The following is a 23,043-nucleotide window of genomic DNA, read 5'->3' as shown; positions in this document are numbered from 1 at the left end:
GTGAGCTTTCCTCACTGTTGTTCTGCGCTGCTGGCTCGAAATCGTACCTGCGCGAAAGGGCATCAGCGATGACATTGAGTCGCCCTGATTTATATTCCACGGAGAAGTTATACATCGTGAAAAAAGACAACCATCTCACTATTCTTTTCGACAGGTGTGGACTGTTTAGGGCGTTCGTAAAGACGCATGGTCCGTATAAACAATAAACGGTCTATTTTCGAGGAGATAGTCCCTACACTTAGCCAGTGAATATTTGATGGCAAGGAGTTCCTTGGTATGCACTGGGATAGTTGCGTTCAGCTGGTTGAAGCTGACACGAATGATATCAGACGACGCGCTCTTCGCCATCTCCATCGTATTGCATTAGCGCACAGCCGATTGCAAAATCGCTGGCGTCACAGACCTCATGAAATGGTCTGCCTTGGTCCGCAATCGCCAGGATTGGTGATTGCATCAAGCTTTGCTAGATACCTTCAAAGATCGCTGACAATCAGCGTTCTATAGCAATTTCTCGTCTTTTTTTAAGAGACGTGAGAGATGAGCTGTCATCTCGGCATAATTGCGGGATTATTTAGGTAAGTACGCCGCTAAGTCGAGGAACTTTCAAAGTCCCTTGACATCGACTGGCACATGCCAGTCGGTGATCGCCTCGATCTTTTCGGGATCAGGGCGTACACCGTGTTTCTTCATGATGCACCCAAGAAGTGGTATTTCGCTTGCAGGGAATATACACTTTTTGATATTTGCATACAACTTATTCTTACGCATAATTGTAGAGCCTTTCGGACGTGGCTACGATGTACTTCAGTTGAGGTCGGTGCGGAATTTTGCACCGACTTAATTTGATGACGTCCGTTCATATATGTGCTATGAATGAAGACGTCTTCAAATTAACTCGGTGCAAAATTCCGCACCGATCTCAACAGATTGGATACACATCTGTAGAACGTCGCAGGGGCATTTCTAAGCCCCTGTCGCACAACAAGCCGCTCCCATTGTATTCCGCTGGGTTACTTACTGCTGTAAGCGGAATATCCTGTTCACCCATAAGGATCTGATAGAATCCATCCTTCAGATACATTGACGAAAAGATAGTACTATTTGACATACCATCAATGAGTACGTCTACTCGTGATATCGGCGTTTGAGCCGGTACCGCTGCAGCGCTCATTTTATTGAACGCATGCACAATCCGCCATCCTCCTGTTGCTTTATGCCCACAGAAGGTCGGAGAGCTATGTGGGGAAGTTGATTCCCTCACATGGCCCGCTGCTAAGCGTTTGGCAAAGAATTTATCGATCGCTATTACTTGTTCGCGAGGCAATAACCATTGCTTCATGACACAGTATTTCGAACCTGGTATGAGGTCGACTTCGTGTCGAGTGCATTTGTCCTTAGAAACTCGCACGATACGGTTTCAGGAAATACATCCTTAAATTTGATCAAATCCTTATATAAAGGATTTGTCTTCAACGACCCGAGGATTGGGACGTTAAACGTTCACGCCGAGTCTTCTCATCGAGGACACGTTCGTCCATCGATGAGCTACTGAGAATCCGTTCGTTCTTTGAAATTCTATTGCCGACCGAATATCGGTCACGTAGTTGTTACCTGTGACAAGTACGCAGATCTGCTTGACTTTGCCACTACGCAGATCACGCAAAAACCGTTTCGGTTCTAGCGTTGGCAATTAAGTTATCTTTGAAGTTAACTTTGGAGGCGCAAATAGATCAAGTGTATAAGCGCCAACACTTGATCCATTGTTTACTAAGACATAGATTGTCTCAATTTCTTTTTTAGAACTTATTTCCAAAGGTACCTGGGAACCTTTGACCACAGGTTTCCGAAGAATAATTCCCACATAAACTATTTGGAGAGTATCCTTCCCAACTGTCTTTAGCTGTGGTTGCGCTACCACAGCGAGATCCTCTACGATCGACTCTCCAGCCGATCTAGGACTTTCGCACTATCTCTTATAGGCTGTCGTTTTAAACTTTCTTGAATATTGCTTTGTTAGCAGGCATCCTTGTTTCGTACCTGTCAACTTATTCGAGTGGTCGAACTTCGACGCTGCCAGTGCTTATGCACAGCCGTCGGTAACTATGTCCACGTCACAATGGTGGACCTTCGCCGCTGCCTGTGCTTGGGCACAGCCATCGGGATCTAACTCCACAATGTGTTGGGTATTCACACTGAGGTCTTGTGCAGTCATGCTAACGACCGAACCACAAGTGAGGCCATCGCACTCAGTCGTAGGACATCCACACACTTGTGGGCGCTCCAAGACGTTCATCAGTTGGCCATCTGATGAACAAGAGACAAGCATCGTCACGGCTTGATGCTGCCAAGTTATACATGGCTCGTACTTTCCGAGCCATGGTAATCCAAAGATGACATCAAATTTGTCTTCTGAATCTAGTGCGATGATATCAACATCGTACTGTTTACCCTTTAACGTGAATTGGATAGCAACTACACGTTTCTTAACCGTTACAGATGCGCCTGTTGCTAGGTGCACTGTCCTCCTCGTTAGAGGAATATAGCGCTCAATAAATTTGAGTCTGCGATATTCTAACGATTGGCGTCTAAGAATTTTTTCGACTCCCCACAGTCGAATGCTGTAAAGAGTTCGGCGCTACCTTTATCTGACGCGGATTTGAATACAGCTGAAGAGATAGAGGAGCACGATGGTGATGTTATGAATTCTAACGGCTGTAGCTGTATCAATTGGGCTAAATCGCGGAGGGAACCGCTAAAGAGCCCTCACCTTTCGCTAATGAGCCCTCACCTTTCGCTAATGAGCCCTCACCCACTAACTGAGTGGTCAAATTTTCTCATTTTGATGGCTAATTGATTGGTCAAATTCACTCATTTTGATTGCACCACTCCATGACCCCTCAATTCCACTGCGCTACTTTTACGCAAACACTACACCATTCCGACAGCAAGACAGAAAAAACACGACCATTCATTCCGTAATAATACACAAAAGAACGCGACCACCTACCCTGTCTAACCTCCTGCGACCACCAGAACTAGAGTACGAACCCTTAAAAGATGCTCGCGATTCAATAGACAGGCATGCACAAAGCCAAGGGTACGTGTTGGCCGTCAAACGGATGCGAACGGTTGGGAATAAAAAAGGAGGTGGAGGAAAAGGATTGACGCTTGTCTGTTCGCAGGTAAGAAAGCCTCCTGTTGCTGCAGGACCACGTCAGCGAAGAGGCACCAGCCGCGCAACCAAATGTCAATGCAGCTGTGCCATTCAACGTGTGGCTCACGATCGGTGGGCAGTAGTGGTCGTAAATGCCCGGCACAATCACGCTACGTTTGCCGACCAGTCCGTACATCCACAAGGCCGTGCTTTGAGCGAGAACTAGCACCAGTCTGTCCTTAACTTGTGTCGCGCTGGTGTAAATGCAAGCCGTATTGTAGTTAGTCTACAGAACGAAGAAGACGTGGTTACCCTATAAGAGAACTAATATTAATATTTACTATAAGAGAAAAGATATTAATTATTTCCTATGTGAGGAATTATAAGTATTATGTCCTATGAGAGAAAATAAAAAAGAATCGCAAAATTAATTTTTTTTTTAAATTTGACTAAATAATTCCAATATTACCGAATTGGTAATATTGACGCAATAAGACATCAGTTCTATTGATTTACTTAATTTAAGTTTATCAACCCCGCCAATCGTCACAAGACATGATTGTGCGGTGCGCAAGTAGGCGCCATACACAATTCGTTATTAAAATTATAAAGTCAGCAGTAGATCGAAGAACGTTACGTAGGAACTTTAATAAATTAATACAGTTCTACTTTTTTCCTATCTTAAAGCATAAAATGTTACCATTAGTAGCTTAGACCTCTGAGCTACTCAGAACCTTCCTCTGCACGTCGTGAACGTGGAGTAGTCGACGCGCCCCACTATTACTGTAATAAGTGTAGGTTGACTAGTACTATTATAAGTACTAGCAAAGGGTACCCGTTACAATTTGCCTTTCCTTGAAGGGATATAAAACTTTTGTGAGTTTTTAGTTTTAAAGTAATTATGCGACGGATGGAGAATATTTTTTTCTTGTACAATATTGATAATTGATATGTAAATATACCAAACATGATATTTTTTGGCGTATTGTTTCCGATACAGATGCATATTACCAAAAAATAAGAGGAATTATAGGAAACATTATCTTGATTCAAAATTGTATCAATATTGCCATACATGGTAACATTGTAGCGGCATCGCGACAATTATACTCATTGAATGATTTAAGTCTTGAAATCAACCCTGCTAATCGGTGCGAGACGCGCGAACGAGCGGTGATCAATGAGTCACTATACATAGCTAAATGTTATTATATTAAGTCAGTACTATAAGAAAGTATAAGTACATAAAAATTTTAATTATTATGAAACAGTTTTACTTTTTCCTAACTCAGCACAACTTAGCTTTATCTTGTTCCTGTGCTATCGCTTAGCAATTTAATGTTTGCTCTGCACGTCGGGTACGTGAAGTAATCGGAGGTACCTTCCCTACGCCGTATTCGTGTAGATTAGCATAGAACTATCGAAATGCACCCGTCAAATTGTGACCTAGGTAGCCTGTCTCGTATAATATGTCCCTAATGTTCAAATAAATTAAAATTAGTTTATAATTTGATGCCCCGTCGGTTGCTCTCACAAGAAAGGCACGATCAATGTTTTTTTGTTTCCCTGAGAGGCCAATAATAAACGGAAGACCGGACAGTACTAAATACATATGTTAGGTTTTTTATTAAACAAGGCATGTACAATATAAAAAACACGATATTTATAGGGAGCCGGTATAGCCACAAACCCCTTTTGGTATAGCCACACACCCTCCCCGTCTGTATTAATAAAAATGGGGAGCCGGTATAGCCGCACACCTCTTTCGGTGTAGCCATACACCCCGGCATACACCCATAAATAATTCGGTATCGCCACATACCAGCCTATACAGTCTTGGACGTGGACGATTTGTTAGATACATAGATGTAATACTGAAAAATAATACGTATACTGCTACTGTGTGGCCTACCAATTCATTAAATTGCTTCAAGAAGACTTGGTAATCATGACGCAATATTTTACTACGGTGCTAGTATTGAAGCTTTTCTTACAACTCATTATCCAACGCGGATGCAAATCGAGATTCCGAGTTTGCTGGCCACGCGAGAAGGTGCTTCCTAAGCGAAATTAATCTCGAGGTACCTCCATAAAAAATATCACAATTCTCGTGAGGCCAAATACTGTAACTTGAGTAGCAAGGTCGAGAAGATTTGCCGCAATGAAGGCATTAGCCGGCGTAGATTTAGTAATTTGTTTTCGTTTGACGACACGTGCACTTGTTGTGACCTTAATCGCAGGCCCCGCATCTTCGTTTTTGTGGCCCTTGCCCCGTCATTTCAAGGTACATAAATGCTGACGAATCGCTTTTATATTCTTTGACCCTTTTGGCCGTCCATATGTAGCCACTGAGGCCGGATCATTTATCAATGTGCTTGAAATAGATACGAGGTTATTAAGATCTTGCTCCAGGAGGCATTGTATGTGCGGAGACAAGCCTGAATGAGAGGCTTGTTAAGCCACCACAGCTGGTGATAATGATATTTCGGCAATGTTACTTTCATCTTTTGCAGCTTTCGGATTGTATGGAAGCACAACAATCCTTTAGTGCTTGTAAAAACTCCAGTGCTTTTATCATTGTACTCCATTGATAGATCCCTTGGGACTGCTTGAAAACCTAAAGGAAGCAAAGTGTGGTCAGTTCATATATATTTGCTTGTGCTTTATGGAAATGAAAGCCAAAGTTAGCTATGCTTACCTCGTTCACAGCATGATGCAAAATCTTTGTTCAAATTTGTCCAGAAGCTCTCACCAAGACAGATAGATGTCCACGCAAGAATTAATTTTCCTTTGTGCACAACTCATGTAGATAGCAAATATGCATAGCCAGTCTCTGATAGCCTCCTTGAGAATCATCCAGTTATCTTCGAATCCGCTACAATGGCAAAGTGATACAGCTCGCACCACTTTGTGTAAAAAAATCCAGTCTTCATCCTGCGAAAAAAGCTTTTTAGTATTTTTTCAGCACGTTCTTATCAATATGCCATATGCAAAGAATATCACTGCTAGAGGTAGAATCAGTGAGATTGCCGCCATCAATGCCAATTCTCTGTCAGTGACAATGACAACAGGCCCAGCGATTCTGTCTTAAAGAACGTGTCTCATTTGTTGAAGTGTACAGATGTAATTGTCCTCTGATTCGTATCGCAAGAATATAAAACAGTTTGTGAATGCCATACCCATGACATGGAGCGGTGCATTTGAAACCTGGAGATTTGTCCGCTTTTAGTACAAATAAAATATAATTTTAAAACAATTTACTACCTGCTGATTTTGCATGTCGAATCCACTTAAAAACGCCTCCTGAAGAATAGTCCTTATCTGTTGAGATACAAGACTTTGGTGCAAATAAGAGGCGTGTGAGTTTATTCGACGATCGAATTGTGCCGAATTGCATTTTCCTCCAGTGTGTCTAGTAGCGCTCAAAGGAGAAATTATTCTTGTTCTCGTTTTTTTGACTTGTAAATATCTTGATCAGTGGCTAGAAAAGCAGGATCTAATCGCATCATAATGCTCAAAATAAATCGCGGAGGTGCTCGACCTTAAGAAAAGTCCAAAAATATGCTGCTTCTGCAGCTGGTTCAACGCCCTGAATTCCGGAAATGCTGCAAGATTATCGGTCGCCTCTGGTTTGTGTTGCAACAACCACACTTACTCTCCATTCATGCCCAGCATATCAATTCAGTTCGCACTGAATAGTGACTGCCCATGAGCACATAAGAAGCCGTGTCGACGTGGCGTATCTTTGTGCTCTTGCTTATGTACCCACCACCATGCAAGCAAGCCACACCTTCCTAGTATTTCGGTATTTGGCGGCCTTCGTGCGTTATTTTTCCGTTGAATAACCTTCTTGTCACGCAAACGTTTTAATTGCCTCCCCCGCTTCCTATGAGTCTCATAAATGTGTTCTGGAGATCGAATAAGCGGCATGATGAAGACCGAGTATTAATCTTGGCTGAGTTGTAGCGGTGCACACCCTGGAGTGTTATAACGGACTTGCCCTTCAATTGATGATTGGTTAGCTATTGCATTTCTTATCATATTCACCTTTTGGTGCACAGGACAAGACCACCTCCCATTATACTTTGGAGGATTTGTCGGCCCCGGGTATCGAGCCCGGAACCTCCCAGTCCTGATGTGAGTGGCGGACCACTACATCACCAGATCGGTGCGATACATTCATTCCCTGAAATAACGGAAGAATATTTTTTACTGTAAACGAGGGTTGCGGTACCTTTTCGATTATATTTTTTGAAATTTTTAGGGGTGTGGCTATAGCAAAAGGGGTGTGTGCCTAAACCGGTTCCCCAAAAACGTCATATAAATAGTCACTGGAAAGGTCATTCCAGTACATCCAAAAATCAACAGTTGTTGTTCCTTTAGAATCGTCTTTAGATCGCTCTTTTGGCCTTGGAACATCACACCCCCAAAATTCATTAGAGAATCGCTATATCCACACACCCTAATTATCTACATGAGAGTAGTGACTGCACATCAGAAACCGTGTTTTCGTTTGGCGATGTTAAATGTACGGCTCTTACAGGTGAGAACAAACCAAGAGCGCCCGCAATTGATTGGCAAGCCATAAAAAGAGCGAAAAGAAAGAGCAGCAAACCGAGCAGCAAGGGGGAAGTTGAGCTGAAAATATGCGATAAGGGCATGCATGTTAGTTAGTCTTCGGAAGGGAAGCTAAGGATAAATTGATTTAACTTTACTTCTACCAACTTTTGCGGAAATGCCTCTAATAGGCGTATCTAAGTGCTCTTTAGTACCCACCATGAGCCACAATTTCCTTATCTTTCAGTTTTTGTCGGCATTCGTTCGTAATTTCTTTGTTGAAAAAGCATCTTGCTAATTCTAACATGAAATTACGCATACATTGCGAAGATTTTGCAGACCTTCCGAGCTACTACAGCTGAAAAGGTCTGCATAAACGTTTCCCATATAAAGTCTATGTAACGGGGTGTATCGATACATAAAATTAACACTTAAAGGTTGTGAATATATTGTCTAAAACGTCGATACGATTTGGAGAATATTACTTTACGTAGTAGATTCAGAAAGCTAATCCATGGTAGATATAGGCCTTGCTCCGCCGTCCATTCAGCGCCGGACGCGCGCAAAGAGAGAGACAGATAAGACTTTATTGCATGTTTTGTATTAGTTTATAATTAAGTTAGTATTAAATCGATAGAAACAGAAGAACTTAATTATATTAAATACAGTTTACTTTTAACCCTCTTTACAGCAAGTGTTTTAAAGAGAGTCTCCCTCTGCACGTACTAGGGTACATGAGGTGACGTGAAGCACCACTCGCGTTGAAGCAGCGCGAAGTGGACTGTACTGAAGCAGTACAAATCGGCAGTGCCCCGTTACACCTGGTAGCACTTTGTAGTCCGTCCAAGGACCACAGTCCTATCATCCAGCATGGAAACGTGAGATGATAAAGGGAATACACATCACGTTTCGCTGATAGCTACTCCTTTCTAAGTGACATGGAAAGGAGTGCGGTCGAACAAATGAGTTCGACCATAGAAAAGATACCGTCTTGGCCATGCTGTCCGATTTTAACAGAGAAGCCCTCCATTCAGCCATCGCCAAGTTCATACAACATGAACTTGAAGAGGCAAAGGAGAAGGTAGCCTTGCTTAATCAGCAATGCTCTCAACAGGCAGGACTGTTGAGGTTACAACAGGTACAGACCCCGTACCTGGGATGATGCACACGCGTCGTCCCGAAACCTTTAAGACTGAGATCTCTAAGTATAGGAAGGTCGAAGAAGACTCCCTCTTAGAATGGTTCGTCGAGTTGGACAATGACATAAGGGCTCGTCACATCGTCGACGAGCAAATGCAAGCCGCATTTGCTCAGTCAAATTTGGCAGGTCGTGCCAAAACTTGGGCACTAGGCCTTAAGTTGCGCGACCCATATGTCTTTGGGTTGCTAAAGGCTTTTAAAGCCCGGCTCAAACAGACGTTTGAACTGCCTAGGGCTGAGTTCAGAGCTCGATCAGAGCTTCTCAAAACACAAGCAAGCCAAGCGTAATGTTCACGCTTATGCCCAGCATATACGACTCTTAGCGAGTTGTATCACAAACAACCCAGTCCACGAACACACGTTGATTACGGTGTTCATGCAAGGTCTTACGGATGGTCCCGTAAAGACCCACAAGTTCCGCTTGGAACATGATACGCTTAAAGAAGCAATATAAGCAGCGGAACAGGAGACTTTAGCTTGAGACAGGATCAAGCTAGCTAGTCAAAGTATCGTCCTCCAAGAAGACACGAGCTTGGAGGTCCAGAACCTATGGACCCCTCTTATGTCAAAAGCGAGAAATCTCGCTTTTTGAACAATAAGCGATTGCAGATATGCAATCGCTGTCAGAAGTTAGGACACCACGCTCATGAGCGTAGTACCCCACGCCCAATACGAGAGGTACTGAACGTAATTATGAACCGAATGCCGAAAAGGGCAACTGTCGCGGGTCCGACGTTATTGCAAAATCGCAACAGCGAGGCGGAACGCAAAAAAACGGTCGGGGACAGTAGGGGGGCAACGCCCTAGTGATCCAGCAACCTCAAGAGAATTTGCAAATCTCCTGATTAAAGTGGCTCCAGACACACAATCATTATGTGTCTCTGCATCTGGCAATGAGGTATCCCTCATACCTTAAAGTTAAAAGTGACAAATGAATTGTCACTTAGAGCCCTAGTGGACTGTGGGCGTCGAATAATTTTACTCGTCGACAGAAGCTAGAAAGTCGTAGGCTCAAATATGTGTAGCGCGACATCCCTCCAACGAGGATGACGGTGCGTCTAGCGACAGGTGCATCAATAACAGTAATGAAACGCGTAGTGAAAATTCACTCCACGTCAAAAGATTTACAGTACAATGATGGTTTTATCGTGCTGGATTCGGATCACAAATTTGATGTCATCCTAGGTTAACCTTGGATCAGAAATATGAGCCAAGAATCAGCTAGCAACATCGATCCGTAAAGATGCCTGCCACTTGATGAACGTTTTGGAGCGTCCACAAGCGTGTGGATGTACTACGAGTGAAAGCGATGGCCTCACTTGTGGTACGATCGCTAGTACGACTACACAAGATCACAGTGTGATGACTAATCACACTGTGGAGTCAGCTGCCGGCGAATGTGCGAACGCACAGCAACGCCAAAGGTGCACCACTCGAAAAAGTCGAGTAGATTGAGACATGAATGTACGCCTAGCTAGCGACATTCAAGGAATATACCGGTTGTATAAAAGGGACGACCCGATGATCCTAGGTCGATTGTAGGGGACTCGACTGTGATAGCGCAATCACACTCGCAAAACGTTGAAGGAATAAGTACCCAGGTACTTGAGGAAAATCTCCTCAAATAGTAAATGCTGAAGTGACTAGACTTCAGCATCCCGAGGGATTAAAACCTCGGCAGCCTGTGAATAATCCCGGGAAAAAATCGAGACATTGAATGTCTTGGTTAATGACGGATCAAGAGTAGGCGCCTATATACTCATTATCTGTATGCGCCTCCGAAGTTAACTGCGAAGATTACTCAATTACCAACCCCCGAACCTAAACGGTTCTTGAGAGATCTGCATAGTGGTAGAATCGAGCAGATCTGCGTACTCGTCACAAAAGATGGATCGTAAGCTATATTCGGTCAGCGGCAAAATTTTGCAGAGAACAAACGGGTTCTCAGCAGCTCATCGATGGACGAAAGTATCCTCGGTGTGATGACTCGGATTGAGATATATACTACTCAATCCTGGGAGTCACTTGAGACAGATCCTGATACAAAGGTTTGATTGAATTCTGGGATGTATTGCCTAAAGGATTTTTTTATGCGAGTTACCTAAGGATTAAGGCACTCGACATGAGATCGAGCTCAAACCGGGCTCGAAGTACTGTATCATGAAGCACTGGCCACTGCCTCGTGAACAAGTACTTGCGATCGGTGAATTCTTTATCGATCGATTAAAAGCTGGCCATGTAAGGGAGTCAACCTCCCCACATAGCTCTCCGACCTTCTGTGTGCGAAAGGCCACAGGAGGTTGGCGGATTGTGCACGCATTCAATAAACTGAATGCTGCGACGGTACCGGCTCAAACGCCAGTTCCTAGAAAAGACGTAATCATAGATGTTATGTCTAAGAGTATCATTGTTTCGTCTATGGATCTGACGGATGGATTTTAGCAGATCCTTATGCGTCAGCGGGACATCCCGTACACAGCAGTGAGCACTCCCAGAAGGATGCTCTGGGAATGGCTAGTAATGCCACAGGGGCTTAGTAACGCCACTGCAACATTCGACAGATGCGTAACGAATCTGTTGAGACCGGTGCGAAATTCGCACCGAGTTATTTTGACGATGTATTCGTCCATAGTCGGGCTATGGACGGATAGACGGACGTGGAAGTTCATAAAACTCACGTTCGTCAGGTTCTTACACGTATGCGAAAGCATAGATTGTACGCAAATTTCAAGACATGTATATTCGCTGCAAGCGAAATTCCACTTCTTGGGTGCATCGTCGGTAAACACGGCGTGCGCCCTGATCCCGAAAAGATCAAGGCAATGACCTACTGGCCAGTTCTAGTCGATGTCAAGGGACTTAGAAAGTTCCTTGGGCTAGCAGCGTACTTGCAGAAGTACTCACGCAATTATGCCGAGATGAGAGTTCATCTCTCTCGTCTCTTGAAAAAAGACAAGAAATGGTAATGGAAATCTGATTATCAGCGTTCCTTTGAAGGTATCAAGCAAACGTTGATGCAATCGCCCATCTTGGCGATTGCAGATCAAGAAAGATCATTCCATGTGGTCTGTGACGCCAGCGATTTCGCAATCGGCTGTGCGTTTATGCAATACGATACAGACGGCGCGAAGCCTGTCGTCTGTAACCAATCGCGTCAGCTGCAACCAGCCGATCGCAATTACCCAGTGCATGACAAGGAACTTCTTGCCATCAAATATGCACTAGCTAAATTTAGGGTCTATCTCCTCGGAAATAGACCGTTTATCGTATATACGGACCATGCGTCATTACGCACGGCCGTAAATAGCCCACACATTTCGCAAAGAATGGCGAGGTGGATATCCTTCTTCGCGGAGTATAATTTCTCCGTGGAATATAAACCAGGACAACTTAATGTCGTCGCTGATGCGTCATCACGCCGACCCGATATCGAGTCGGCTGCGCATCCAACAGTTAGAAAATCCCACTGTTACAGTACTAATTACAAGTGTTCCGTCGTCAACTTTGTTTGATGACATAAAGAAAGCCTTCACAGACGGTAAATAACTTCTGCGTTTTATGGATCATCTGATTAATCCATTCAGTAATTCATTTAAAGATTTACCGGCTTTATATCGATCGTCATCCGATCGGTACGGCTTTCTGTACTACAAAGCCGTTGCAGGCGACACTCCAGGTGTCGTCGTCCCCACTCACAAGGATTTGCGCTTGCGCATCATGTATGAGTGTCACGATGTACCAACAAGTGGGCATCGTGGACGCGAGAGAGCTTATCACAGTAAGTCGCGACTATTACTGGCCCCGCCAGTATCAGTTCGTGCGCAAGTACATTTTCCGAAGTCCAAAAGAAATGGAATCCTTGTTTTTAAAGCACATTGAGCAAGATGATACATCTTGTTGCAGTACCAGAGTCATTTACGGCTACGGGCTGTGCCCGTGTCTTTATCGACAGGGTATTCAAACTCCACGGTTTACCCCGTGAACTAGTCTCTGATAGAGATCCACAGTTCACGGCGGAGTTTTGGCAATCCGTGTTCCGATCTCTTGGACACTGTGTCAACTTCTGATCATCCCGAGATAGATGGTCAGACGGAACGCGTAANAGCGACATCAATGAGAGAGCAAAACGTACGCCGTATTTAATTTCTCACAAGTCAACGAATTCCGCAAAAAGCATCCAGATTTTGTGAAAATAGAAATTTAGCAAGAAGTGCGGAAGAAAACCACACAAAGAGCAGCTGTCGTTATCCCCAGCAACCTATTATATACAAGCATGCACTACCCATTTAGCTTGAATGCCGTGCCTGCCAATACTTTTGACTACAAACGAATTCCTTATTGTATAAATCTTAAGCGGTTGCCACCAATTTTAATCCAAGAACGTTGTATCCTTTATGCCTTCCGCTTCAAGCAGCTTGAACAACGGCTCGCGACCCGTCTTCGAATCCTTATATGAAATATATAACTTTTTATGATCTTTGCTTATTGGTTTTTTATCCAAATGATCTGTCCCAATGGCTGACCCTCTGCGAAGCTGGCAAAGCTCCCATAGCAATTTTATAAATAGTCTCTCACCTCGGAAAGACACGCCTAGTTCTTTCCTATAAGCCAATTCTGTAAGCCCTCTATGATGTCAAAATTACCGGTGTCAGATAGAACCCTATCAAGCAAACACCACCTGAAAACGTCAAACAGAATAAGTCGACGTGCCCTTAATCGTCTTGGTGTGAACTTGGACATTTTGAAAAAGGAAAAGGGCATGAAGAAGCTTGGCATTTGTGACGGCGATATCGTTGAAAGTGAGGAATTGCGCCGATATACTGGCGTATCTCAATTGAAGCCAACATCGAAAGTGGAGTTCATCTTTGGCTTTAACGATGAACAGTTGCACCGCGAACGAGCAATAAAGCGTCTAGGTACCACCGAGCAAGAAATCCTGGACGACTACAGTCGTCGAGTCTCCCTTTTGGGCGTGACAAGTTCCTAGATTTTGTAAAACTTCAAATCACTCACGTTATTTTTTTTAATTTCCACTAAAAAAATATTTTGTTCTACCCGTATTAGGCGCAGTACCTGTATTTAAGCTGCTCAAAGTTTTAATAACTACTTACATGTACTGATAATTCTTCTTCTCTTTTTCCAGTTGATCCAGCTTGTTGCCAAGCGAAAAACCATCACTCAGTGTCCCAGTACCAACATTCGTGCCCCCCGTTGCCACACTATTGATGCCACTCGACAAATTCGCCATGGAATTGCTTCCGGATAACGAAAATGGAGGTGGGTAGCCATTCGATGAGCCACTCGGTCGAAGTTGAGCCGACGAGTACGATCGAAACGTTGATCCAGATCCTAACGACGCCACGGAAAAAGGATGCTGTCCATTCTGGGGCCTGGATGCCACCTGTTGCTGTTGTTTGTCCGAAAACGAATGTTTTAATCCACGTATCGAAACTTTTGCCTCCTTCGACTGCTGTCCTTCCAATTGCTTTGTTTTGCCTTGTGCCACAGCTCGTAATGTCGCAGCGCGTTGGTGTTCAATCAAGTGCTTTTGCGTTTGATCTCCCACGAGTGGCAAGTCCAAGTGTTGACATTGACACTTGCAGTCCGTGACAGGACAAACGCAATGAGCTTGAAACCAATCGGCCAAGTGATGGGCATGTCCTCCGTGTTTACACGATTGGCACCACGTAAACCACTCGACAAATGGGATACTTGACAATTGAGCGAGGTTTTCATTCTCGTGGATACCATTCTGGGGTTCTTTCAAAACACTTCCAGGATCACTACCCACGGTATTAAGTAACGAACTTACAGCATCTGCCGTTTGTCGAGAACTTCGACGGGCCAATTCAAAGTACGGATTGAGGGACCCAAAGGGTAGTAAGCACAATGCGCACTGTGGAAGGGGCTTTCGACACGTCGGACAGCACGTTAATTTTGGTTTTGCACGATTAAGCCACGAAGAATGAGATCCACCGAGTCGAAGCAAACTTGCTAACGACAACGATGCATTGCAAAAGTTACAACGCACATACAATTGCGGTGGCACGGACTGCGTAAATGCTTTCAACGAATCTTTCGATAAGCTTTGAAAGTTTCGAGACAATAAACTCGAAAACCCTTTTAACCTATCTTGCAATTGTGCACGTCCGACATCAAAACGCGCACGTTCATGAAAGAGTTGCCATTGATTCAGCAAATCTTTATAAATTTGAATCCACTGGTGTAGTTGTGCTGATTCCGATACATACGTCGCTGGCAATCGTGCAGCGAATAACGCAAGTGTTTGAATGTCTCCTGTTCGATCCAAGTACGTTTGCAAGAGTCGAATACCATCAACGTTGAATCCTGTGACAATAATCCCTTCAAGACGTCCAAATTGTTCACTCTCTTCTTCGTGCTGCGCCACAAACGCAAGCAACTCATCTGCTTGAAGATATCGACAAGCAAATGCAAGACGATCGCTTAACGGAAGCGTAATGTCGTGTAGAATTGCCGAGTAGGCACCAGCACTTACCTGTCGAGCTCCGTATGCTGCCAATGCTTCCGAACTTCCCCATTGTCTTCGACCATTGGGACGCCGTAAAGGCTGCGCTCGTATCGAATTGACAGTAGTGGTCGATGAAAACGTCGAGCTTATAACGCACAAGAAAGACAGCATGGCGTGAAAGTACCGAGGATTTGCTTGGGATACAATTTCACTTCGTTTCAACAATTGCTGCGTCATAGTCGACCATAACGAAATGCCTCCAGCACTTGCAATTGACGTTGAATACCCTGCAACCGACATGGCAACGAGCTGCAATAAATCAGGCGAATACGGCGACACGACGCCAATGTTTAAATGCTGCATTTGTGTCACCCACGACGCTCCTTTTTGTAAAAGGGTTACTGCGGTATTTAAATCACCATGAAACACCGCAAGTGCTGCCGCGCGCGCGTAATTTCCTTCGACTTCACAGCGATTCAGAATACTCGAGAGCTCGTGATGTCCATTTTCAAACCCGGGTCGATTCCCCAAACGTGCATTCTCGTCAAATAGTTTTTGAGAATTCCACGTACTCGAACTACTGCGATGCATGTTTCTTCCTCCTGCGGCGCTCTCCAGACCAGGTCCACCTCCAACAATTGTTGTACGAGCGCCACCTTGACCAGAATCGGGATCCCAATTGCACGCTAATAGAGCTAATCGTCGTCCAAGCCCTTCAAAATACAAACATCCAAGGATTTGATCCGTCTTCATGACCGAGACAATTGTCACAATAAGCTCTTCTTCACGCGAGTCTTCTTGATCGGTAACCGAGCTGGACAAATTAGCTTTGGAAGTTGTCAACGGATCTCCGGAAGCTTTTAAAAGACTCTTGACACCGGCGAAAACAAGCGCATTCGGATCAACAGGCCATCCACGCAAAGGACCAATCATTCCCGCATTTGTCGTACTATTTCCAACACTCGAAGCACGTGATTGCTCCATCCGTGACGCTTGTATCGTACGCAGCATTTCGACTTGATCCACCCACACCCAGAGGTGACGCAATTGCCGACTGCGTGGACTATGCTCGCTAAAGAGCTTAAGATTCGTAGGTAAACCAATCGAGTACCCTTGCTTCGCACGTTTATACATTTCATTTGAAATGTCGTCGTCTACACGAGTGCCCTTGAAAGCTTCTTCCTCTAATGTAAGTCGAGTCATAGCAGACGTTCCTAATCCACTCGCACCTCCAAACAATAACCTTCCACATCCAAACGTCACCGCTCCATGCGATGACAAGGAAAGCGGCATGGCATCATGCACCGAGAGATCTCCCAGCTCGCCAGTAATCGATGCTGTTAACAATCGATTTGGAAACGCGGCGGCCAATAATTCGTGTTTTTTCGTACATTTACGATTGCTTCCTTTGGTCGTTCGTGATCTTTGCAAGTCAATATGCTGCCATGAAAACGAAGTCAAGGGTTCCGATGTATACCGTCGACGGGACGGCTTCTTGAGCATCGAAGATTCACTTTCTGGCTTGGTAATATCCCACAAGGATACCCATTTCTCTTCATTTGATGCTGTGACTAAAATACCTGGTTTTGAGGGACACCACGACACTTGCGCAAGGCTTCGACTTGTATGGTATAGCGACACTATGGGTCCAGACGACGACTCTAATTGACGAATATCCCAGACTTTTACCGGCTCTTGTGGTGCATCACTATACGTTGCAAGCATATGTGGACGATGGTGATCAAAGACCACTCCTAGCACTGCTTTATGATGGGCCACGACACTCATGGGCGACGACCCTTTAGCTCTTAAGTCGTAAATTCGTAACCACTTGAATCCAGTACCCGTTGCCAAGCACGTTGGCTGAACTGGTACCCACGAAAGTGCCAATGTAGCTTCCGAATTTGCCAATTCATACACAGGTTTCGAGTCCGTTGGGGCGAATTGATTGCCTCCTGCTCCGACTCCAACACTTGCAGTGCCTCCACCAGTATTTCCTCCTTTTCTGTTATTTAGAGCTCTCTCCATACCTCCGTCTTGGTCCACGTGGCCCTCGATATTGCTAGCACTGCTGCTTCCCGTGACACTCTGCCCCCCTGCTGCTGTTCCGACGGCATTACTCGTATTCAAGTCCCATACGAATGTACAAAAATCACTTCGAACTTTTTCAAATCCTGCAGCCAATTGATTCGATACTGATGGATTCCAGGCCACGGTGTGGCATGGACGACTGTATTTTGGCAAAAATTCACGCATTACGCGCGCTCGAGGGTCTTCAAAGTCACATAAAAATACTTTTCCAGATTGTGTGCCTGTGGCGATTAGTAGTGGCTTGGTTTCGAACGGATACCATTGTAAACATTTGAGTTGTGAGACTTTCGCGTTGATCCGCACGACGCGAAAAGCGCGCTTGCGTTGCGTCGTGAGAGCTGCTGCCTCGGACACGGCGTCGACATAGTCATGATTAAGAGAAGAAGATGTTGTCACCTCGAACAAGCGCAGATTATCCGCACCCACCGCAAAAAGCGACGCGTCGTGCGGAGACCATTTCACCACGGTACGCTTACTCATGGCGGCCTAAAAACATCAAGTTAAGGATCGAGAAGATGGAAGATGATTGGGTGCAAAATACTGTAATCAAGAAGCTGATATTTTATTTTTTGTAGAGGGGAAATATATAGTTTTCATTAAGTTTTAGAGGAGGCTCCATAGAGTGAAGATACAAATTCAAGATGTTAAATGTTAATACTGACACAAATTTTGCAGCGTGCCTTGGTGCTGTGTACCCTGCCGCAAAAATACATGGAATCAATGTTAGGAGAGCGATAAGAGCGACTTTCGAACTTAACGGTGTATTTTCTGTTTTAATCTCCTGTCACTGATGTCCTATTTGCCTACTGACCCTACAACGACCATTACTTGTAGGTCAAGTCCTTACGTGTTAAAAAGCAACGTGTAGTCGACCGACTTACCGACACCATCGATGAAGTTGATCTCGGCGCGGACATACGTCAGTGACAGGAAAACGGCACAAAACAGGTAAAAAAACAGTTGGGACTAGGTGAAGAGAAAGCAGTTTAAACAGAACAATATACTCACTTCGTCCTTTGCCACACTCTTTGTAGCAGCATCTTTTCCTCTCGTGTTTGGCAGGTTATGAGCCCAAATCCAACGGATGAGGGCGCTCCACATCGACCCCAAGCGCCAAGCACGCCGCACGCCGTCGATGCCGGAGCTAGTACAGGCTCCGACACGGACGAGGCTGTGGCAAGGCTGCTGGGGAAATAAAGACGGAAATGAAGGGTGATATCGGAGCTCACCTTAACAGGCTAGAAGCTCGACAAGTTGGAGGTGACCAAGCTTCGGTTGCGTCTGCCTGTAGCAGCACCTTCCGCACTTATGCGGAGGCGCGCACGGGACGCGGTCGCAGCATGACAATGGCTTCCCTTGAAGACGAAGTCACGCCAAGTCCAGCGCAACACTATGCAGCAGGATTTAGGCAAGAGAGGGCAGGAGGAGCAGTCGGGGGGATAGGTTTTCATCCACAGCATCCACAAAAAGCTGCACATAGACAGACACAAGCTCCTACGTACCTTGCGGCGCCAAGGGGGCCGGAATTCTGGGACCTAAAGCTTGCGATTGAGGCCTTCGAAGGGAAGGAGGTGTATCCTGGACTTGGAGCTGGATTCGGTCCTTGGGGAAAGCGATTTCTTCGTCAAGTTCGTATCGCGGAAGAACTCAGTGAGTGCATGTGGACGGAAGACATTAAGCTGGACGTCCTAGGAAAAATTTTGATCGGCAAAGCTGGCCAACACTTTCACAGCCAAGTGGATACCTGGTATTCCGAAAATCCACAAGTGTGGTGTGCGATGGACAGGATGCACATGAAGTTTGGCCCTAGAATATCAAGATCTCAAGCACTCAAGCTCTTCACGTCGAAGAAGAAAGATTGTCATGGAATGATCACATGATGTATATGATGGCTGTGAGTGATGCGGTCAGTGGAGCGCCTGACCAGGTACTCGAGAACATCGCTAAGTACGCCTGCTCATCAAGTGCGTTTCAAGGAGTTCTACTCGCGCGTTATAATCTGCAGCGTGATGACTTTTTGAGACAAGCGGAGGAATTAGTGCTTTTTGCTCAGACGAATGATCCTACGTCTATCTTTGGGAGTAGGAGATAATTAAGTTGTTACCACAAAAACTTAAGCTATCCTAAAGCTAGTCTAAAAATTATCCTGTAAGACTAACTTCGCTATCCTGCTTCATCAGTAGGATGTTACCTTATATTTAGACTTGGTCCTCACGAACATACGCGTATTTATCATAAATTGAATTTCCGGTTTTAAAATTTTTCGTTTAGTTTCACAATTTTATGAATCTCAAAATGAAGTCTTGTAACTTGAATTTCCGGTGTCGTGATAAAATATTATGTAAACATAACAAATTTGTGAGTTTTCACAATGTTACCGCTAAACTTGAATACTACAATTATTTCAAAATATTTTAAAATATTTCACAAATTTTGGATTTAGGATTTACACCTTAGCACCTGTACGGTCTTGATGTAGAGCCGCAGGTGATGGGGCAGTTGTAGCGAGTGTCGTAGGACAGAGCAGAGTCTAAAGAGTTGGAGGCTTTAGGTAACAGATTTTGATCTGTTTATTGAGTGCTTGTTCCAACAGATCAGCTTGTAGGAGTGATCTAAGTCTCGCTCGTGAAAGTACATTTGGGTCAAATTGGAGCTTGAAGACGATAGGTGCTGTTGTATTCGGTGGCTTCGGCGTCGGGGAGATGTCGAGAGCCTTCTCAAACAGTGGTTTCAGCGTCGAAGGGGTGTATCCTCGGTCCAGGATTCGGGCATAAAGTAGCTTGACTATCTGCTTGCAGCCGCGGGATCTGCTATTTTGTTTGCGATATTTCCGAACTAGTCCAAAGATTAGTCCCTTCAGAACACCTGGGGGGTGAGCACTGTTAGCAGGAATGTACAAGTACAAGTTCAGAGCTTTCTGGTATGTACGAGAGTAAACCTTGTCGTTGTCTCGGATGATGCAGAGATCTAAAAAGACGGCTTCAGTCCTAGATGTAGTGCTTGTAAAGCACAGACCTGATCGTTGAGAAAACTTGGCTAGGAAGTGCTTGAAGCTGTAGGCTGCTACCGTGGCTCCATAGAAGAAAAATATCATCTATACAACGCTTGCGGTAGTATACATGGGAGGAAAATTCTGGAAGTAGTGTCTTCGACATGAGCTACATAGAGCGAGGCAAAAGCCTGAGCGACCGGTGTTCCCATTGCTGTTTCGCGCAATTTTCGCCAGCACGAGTCTGCGAAGGTGAAATAGTTGTTGTTCATCACCAGTCGGAGTCCTGATATGATAACGTCCTTCCATGGGTGTTTTGATAGACGAGCCGAGATAGCTTGAAGTGCTCTTTCGATGGGGATGTTAGTGTAGAGTGATTCTACATCCACAGTGATAAGCAGCGTATCTTGCGGAAATGTCTGATTTGGAAGGTCATGTAGGAGCTGGTCGGAATTGCGTAAGTATGTCTGCGTGGACTGGTAAATAGGCTGGAGCATGTAGTCGAGCCATATTGAAATTCCTTCAAATACGCTCCCGCTATTGGAGACAATGGGACGGATACAAAGTAGAGTGAAAAGTGCCGGTCCAAGACTCTACAACCTTAAGGTCTGGACGGCCTTTCAGCAAGTGATATGTGTTGCGTTGCGTCGTATTGAGATTTCTGTACTTTGTAGGAGTCCAGGTTTCATGTTCGACAGCGTCACGGACACGTTTCAATTTTTTTTTCAACTTTAGCTGATGCTAGTTTTGGTTGAAAAGATGTGTTCGGAACATAGATCTTGCGATTGTATGTTCCGAGAGCGTTCCCGAATTGAGCGGAGAGTCGTACTCAACGCTCAAAGTCGGGAAGTGCAGCATGAAGATCGGGCGGTTGGATAGGTCGAGGAGTCGGGCAGAATTTAAGGTTGAGGCCTAGTAAACGATTTGGAGCGGGCGGGATAGGTATGGATTTAGGAACATAGTTACGAAAAGCTAAGTTCCTAGCGTAACTATTTAATTCCTTAACATTGCTCCTGGCAAAAAGAGCCAGGGCATTACCGCGATCTGATCGAGTTACTTGGATTGGGTCTTGCCTTTCGCGTTCTTCGCGTTTTTCTACTTGGCGTTGCTCCCTGATTTCGATTTGGCGTTTCGCTTTCCGGACTTGTTTGCTCCGGAAACGTCCGCTTTTCCTTTTGCGTTTTGCTTCTTCTTTTGCTGCTGGGGCGTTGCAGTATTCTTGCACCGATCGGTGCCCCGTGGACGACCGGCGCTGTCGTTTAACGCTACCTTGAGACCAGCGACTTGTTTCTTCAAAGGTGCTATCTCTTTTTGGATGCGTTGGCGGACGAGCTCCTGAACGGAGGTAGCCATTGGAGTTTCGGAGTCGAGTTCCATGGCTGAGGCTCGTTTGGCTTCCTTGGCAGCCTTCTTACGAGTTATGATGACTTGTTCGAGAGCCAAATCGTAGCGTAGTTGCGTCAAGCCTGTGTAGAACATGGCCTTCGCATTAAGGAAGTCAGTTACTGCCATGGAGGTTTGCCCTGTATGGAAAGCAATTGCATCTTCCCAGGGTGGAACTTTTGGTGCGAGCATTGTGTGAACATCTTTATAGAAAGAACTTATCTCACTAGTACACGTTGTTGCCAGTGCGTCCTGTTCGCGTTGAAGTAGCTCTAGCTCGACAGCTGTTGCTTCCTTGATGATGGATGCAAGAGCATTCTCGTTGTCGGCGAGCTGCTTATTGAACTTTAGCGGGGGTAGTTTGCACTGTCTGTGTTGTCGAGGTCTTTAGACACGTTCAACGAAATCTTAGTTTTCACGGAGCGGGGCGGGACCAACTTTAGTCGTTGAAGAGCTGTCTGCTTCGATTTAATCTTGGCAGAAAGGTTTCGATATTTCTTGAGCGTGGAGTCGATGATGTTCATCACGATTTGCGGCGGACTGCGGCGAGTCAGATTACTCGGGTCCATCCTTAAGTGTCGTAACCTAGGTCTGAAGTAGAGTAGGTCGGATGTGAATGGCGAAACAGTCGGCTTGCGAAAGCACAAACTGTCGGTCGTCGCGGTCGGCTAGTCGGCTCGGTCGGATCTTGTCTTGGTCGGGTCTTCGTCGGGTCCGAAAGTCGGTTCTTGAGGCCGCGCGCTCGGCTGCAGGCCTTAATCCGTCGGATATTTTGACGTATTGCCCTACTCGTGTATCGATTTAAGTTGAATAAGGGAGGAATAACAGAAGAAATCTTATTCCGGATCCAGCGCTACTAAACAAATAGCTGGGGAAAAGTACAACTTCTCTCTCTACCAAGCCCCGATATCACTTTCGAGTTTTACGTAAACCACGGCACATTTTATGTTCGAGACGGAGACACTCTAGGTTCCTATCTCCAGGGTGCTGCTCACTCACACTCCTGTGTGCCTGCAGAGTCAAAACTTCCCTAATGGAAAAAACTTCCTTGCGAATGGGTGTCCCGATTAGCAATACAAATAACGCACAGGTCCTCAAAGGCACGGGTTGATTTACTTAAAACCTAATTACATTTAAGGTTTAGGAGATAACTAAGTTGCTACCACAAAACTTAGGTTA

The 23,043-nt window shown here is 45.1% G+C and overlaps 2 protein-coding genes across 2 annotated transcripts; one reads left to right on the top strand and one right to left on the bottom strand.

Moving 5' to 3' along the window:
• Nucleotides 1-13,670: 13,670 nt before the first annotated feature.
• On the top strand, nucleotides 13,671-13,898 carry CCR75_008831 (uncharacterized protein; the record flags this gene model as incomplete). Its single annotated transcript, XM_067966878.1, has 1 exon — nucleotides 13,671-13,898. The coding sequence occupies one exon, from the start codon at nucleotides 13,671-13,673 to the stop codon at nucleotides 13,896-13,898; it is 228 nt and encodes a 75-aa protein (XP_067821704.1).
• Nucleotides 13,899-14,018: 120 nt separating this feature from the next.
• CCR75_008830 (uncharacterized protein) lies at nucleotides 14,019-17,972 on the bottom strand (the record flags this gene model as incomplete). The annotated part of the gene is made up of 1 exon (XM_067966877.1): nucleotides 14,019-17,972. The coding sequence occupies one exon, from the start codon at nucleotides 17,970-17,972 to the stop codon at nucleotides 14,019-14,021; it is 3,954 nt and encodes a 1,317-aa protein (XP_067821703.1).
• Between the last annotated feature and the right edge of the window lie 5,071 nt (nucleotides 17,973-23,043).

Source organism: Bremia lactucae, linkage group LG2 (assembly GCF_004359215.1).
Source record: "Bremia lactucae strain SF5 linkage group LG2, whole genome shotgun sequence".
NCBI lineage: Eukaryota > Oomycota > Peronosporomycetes > Peronosporales > Peronosporaceae > Bremia > Bremia lactucae.
This window is presented reverse-complemented; position numbering and strand designations above follow the sequence as displayed.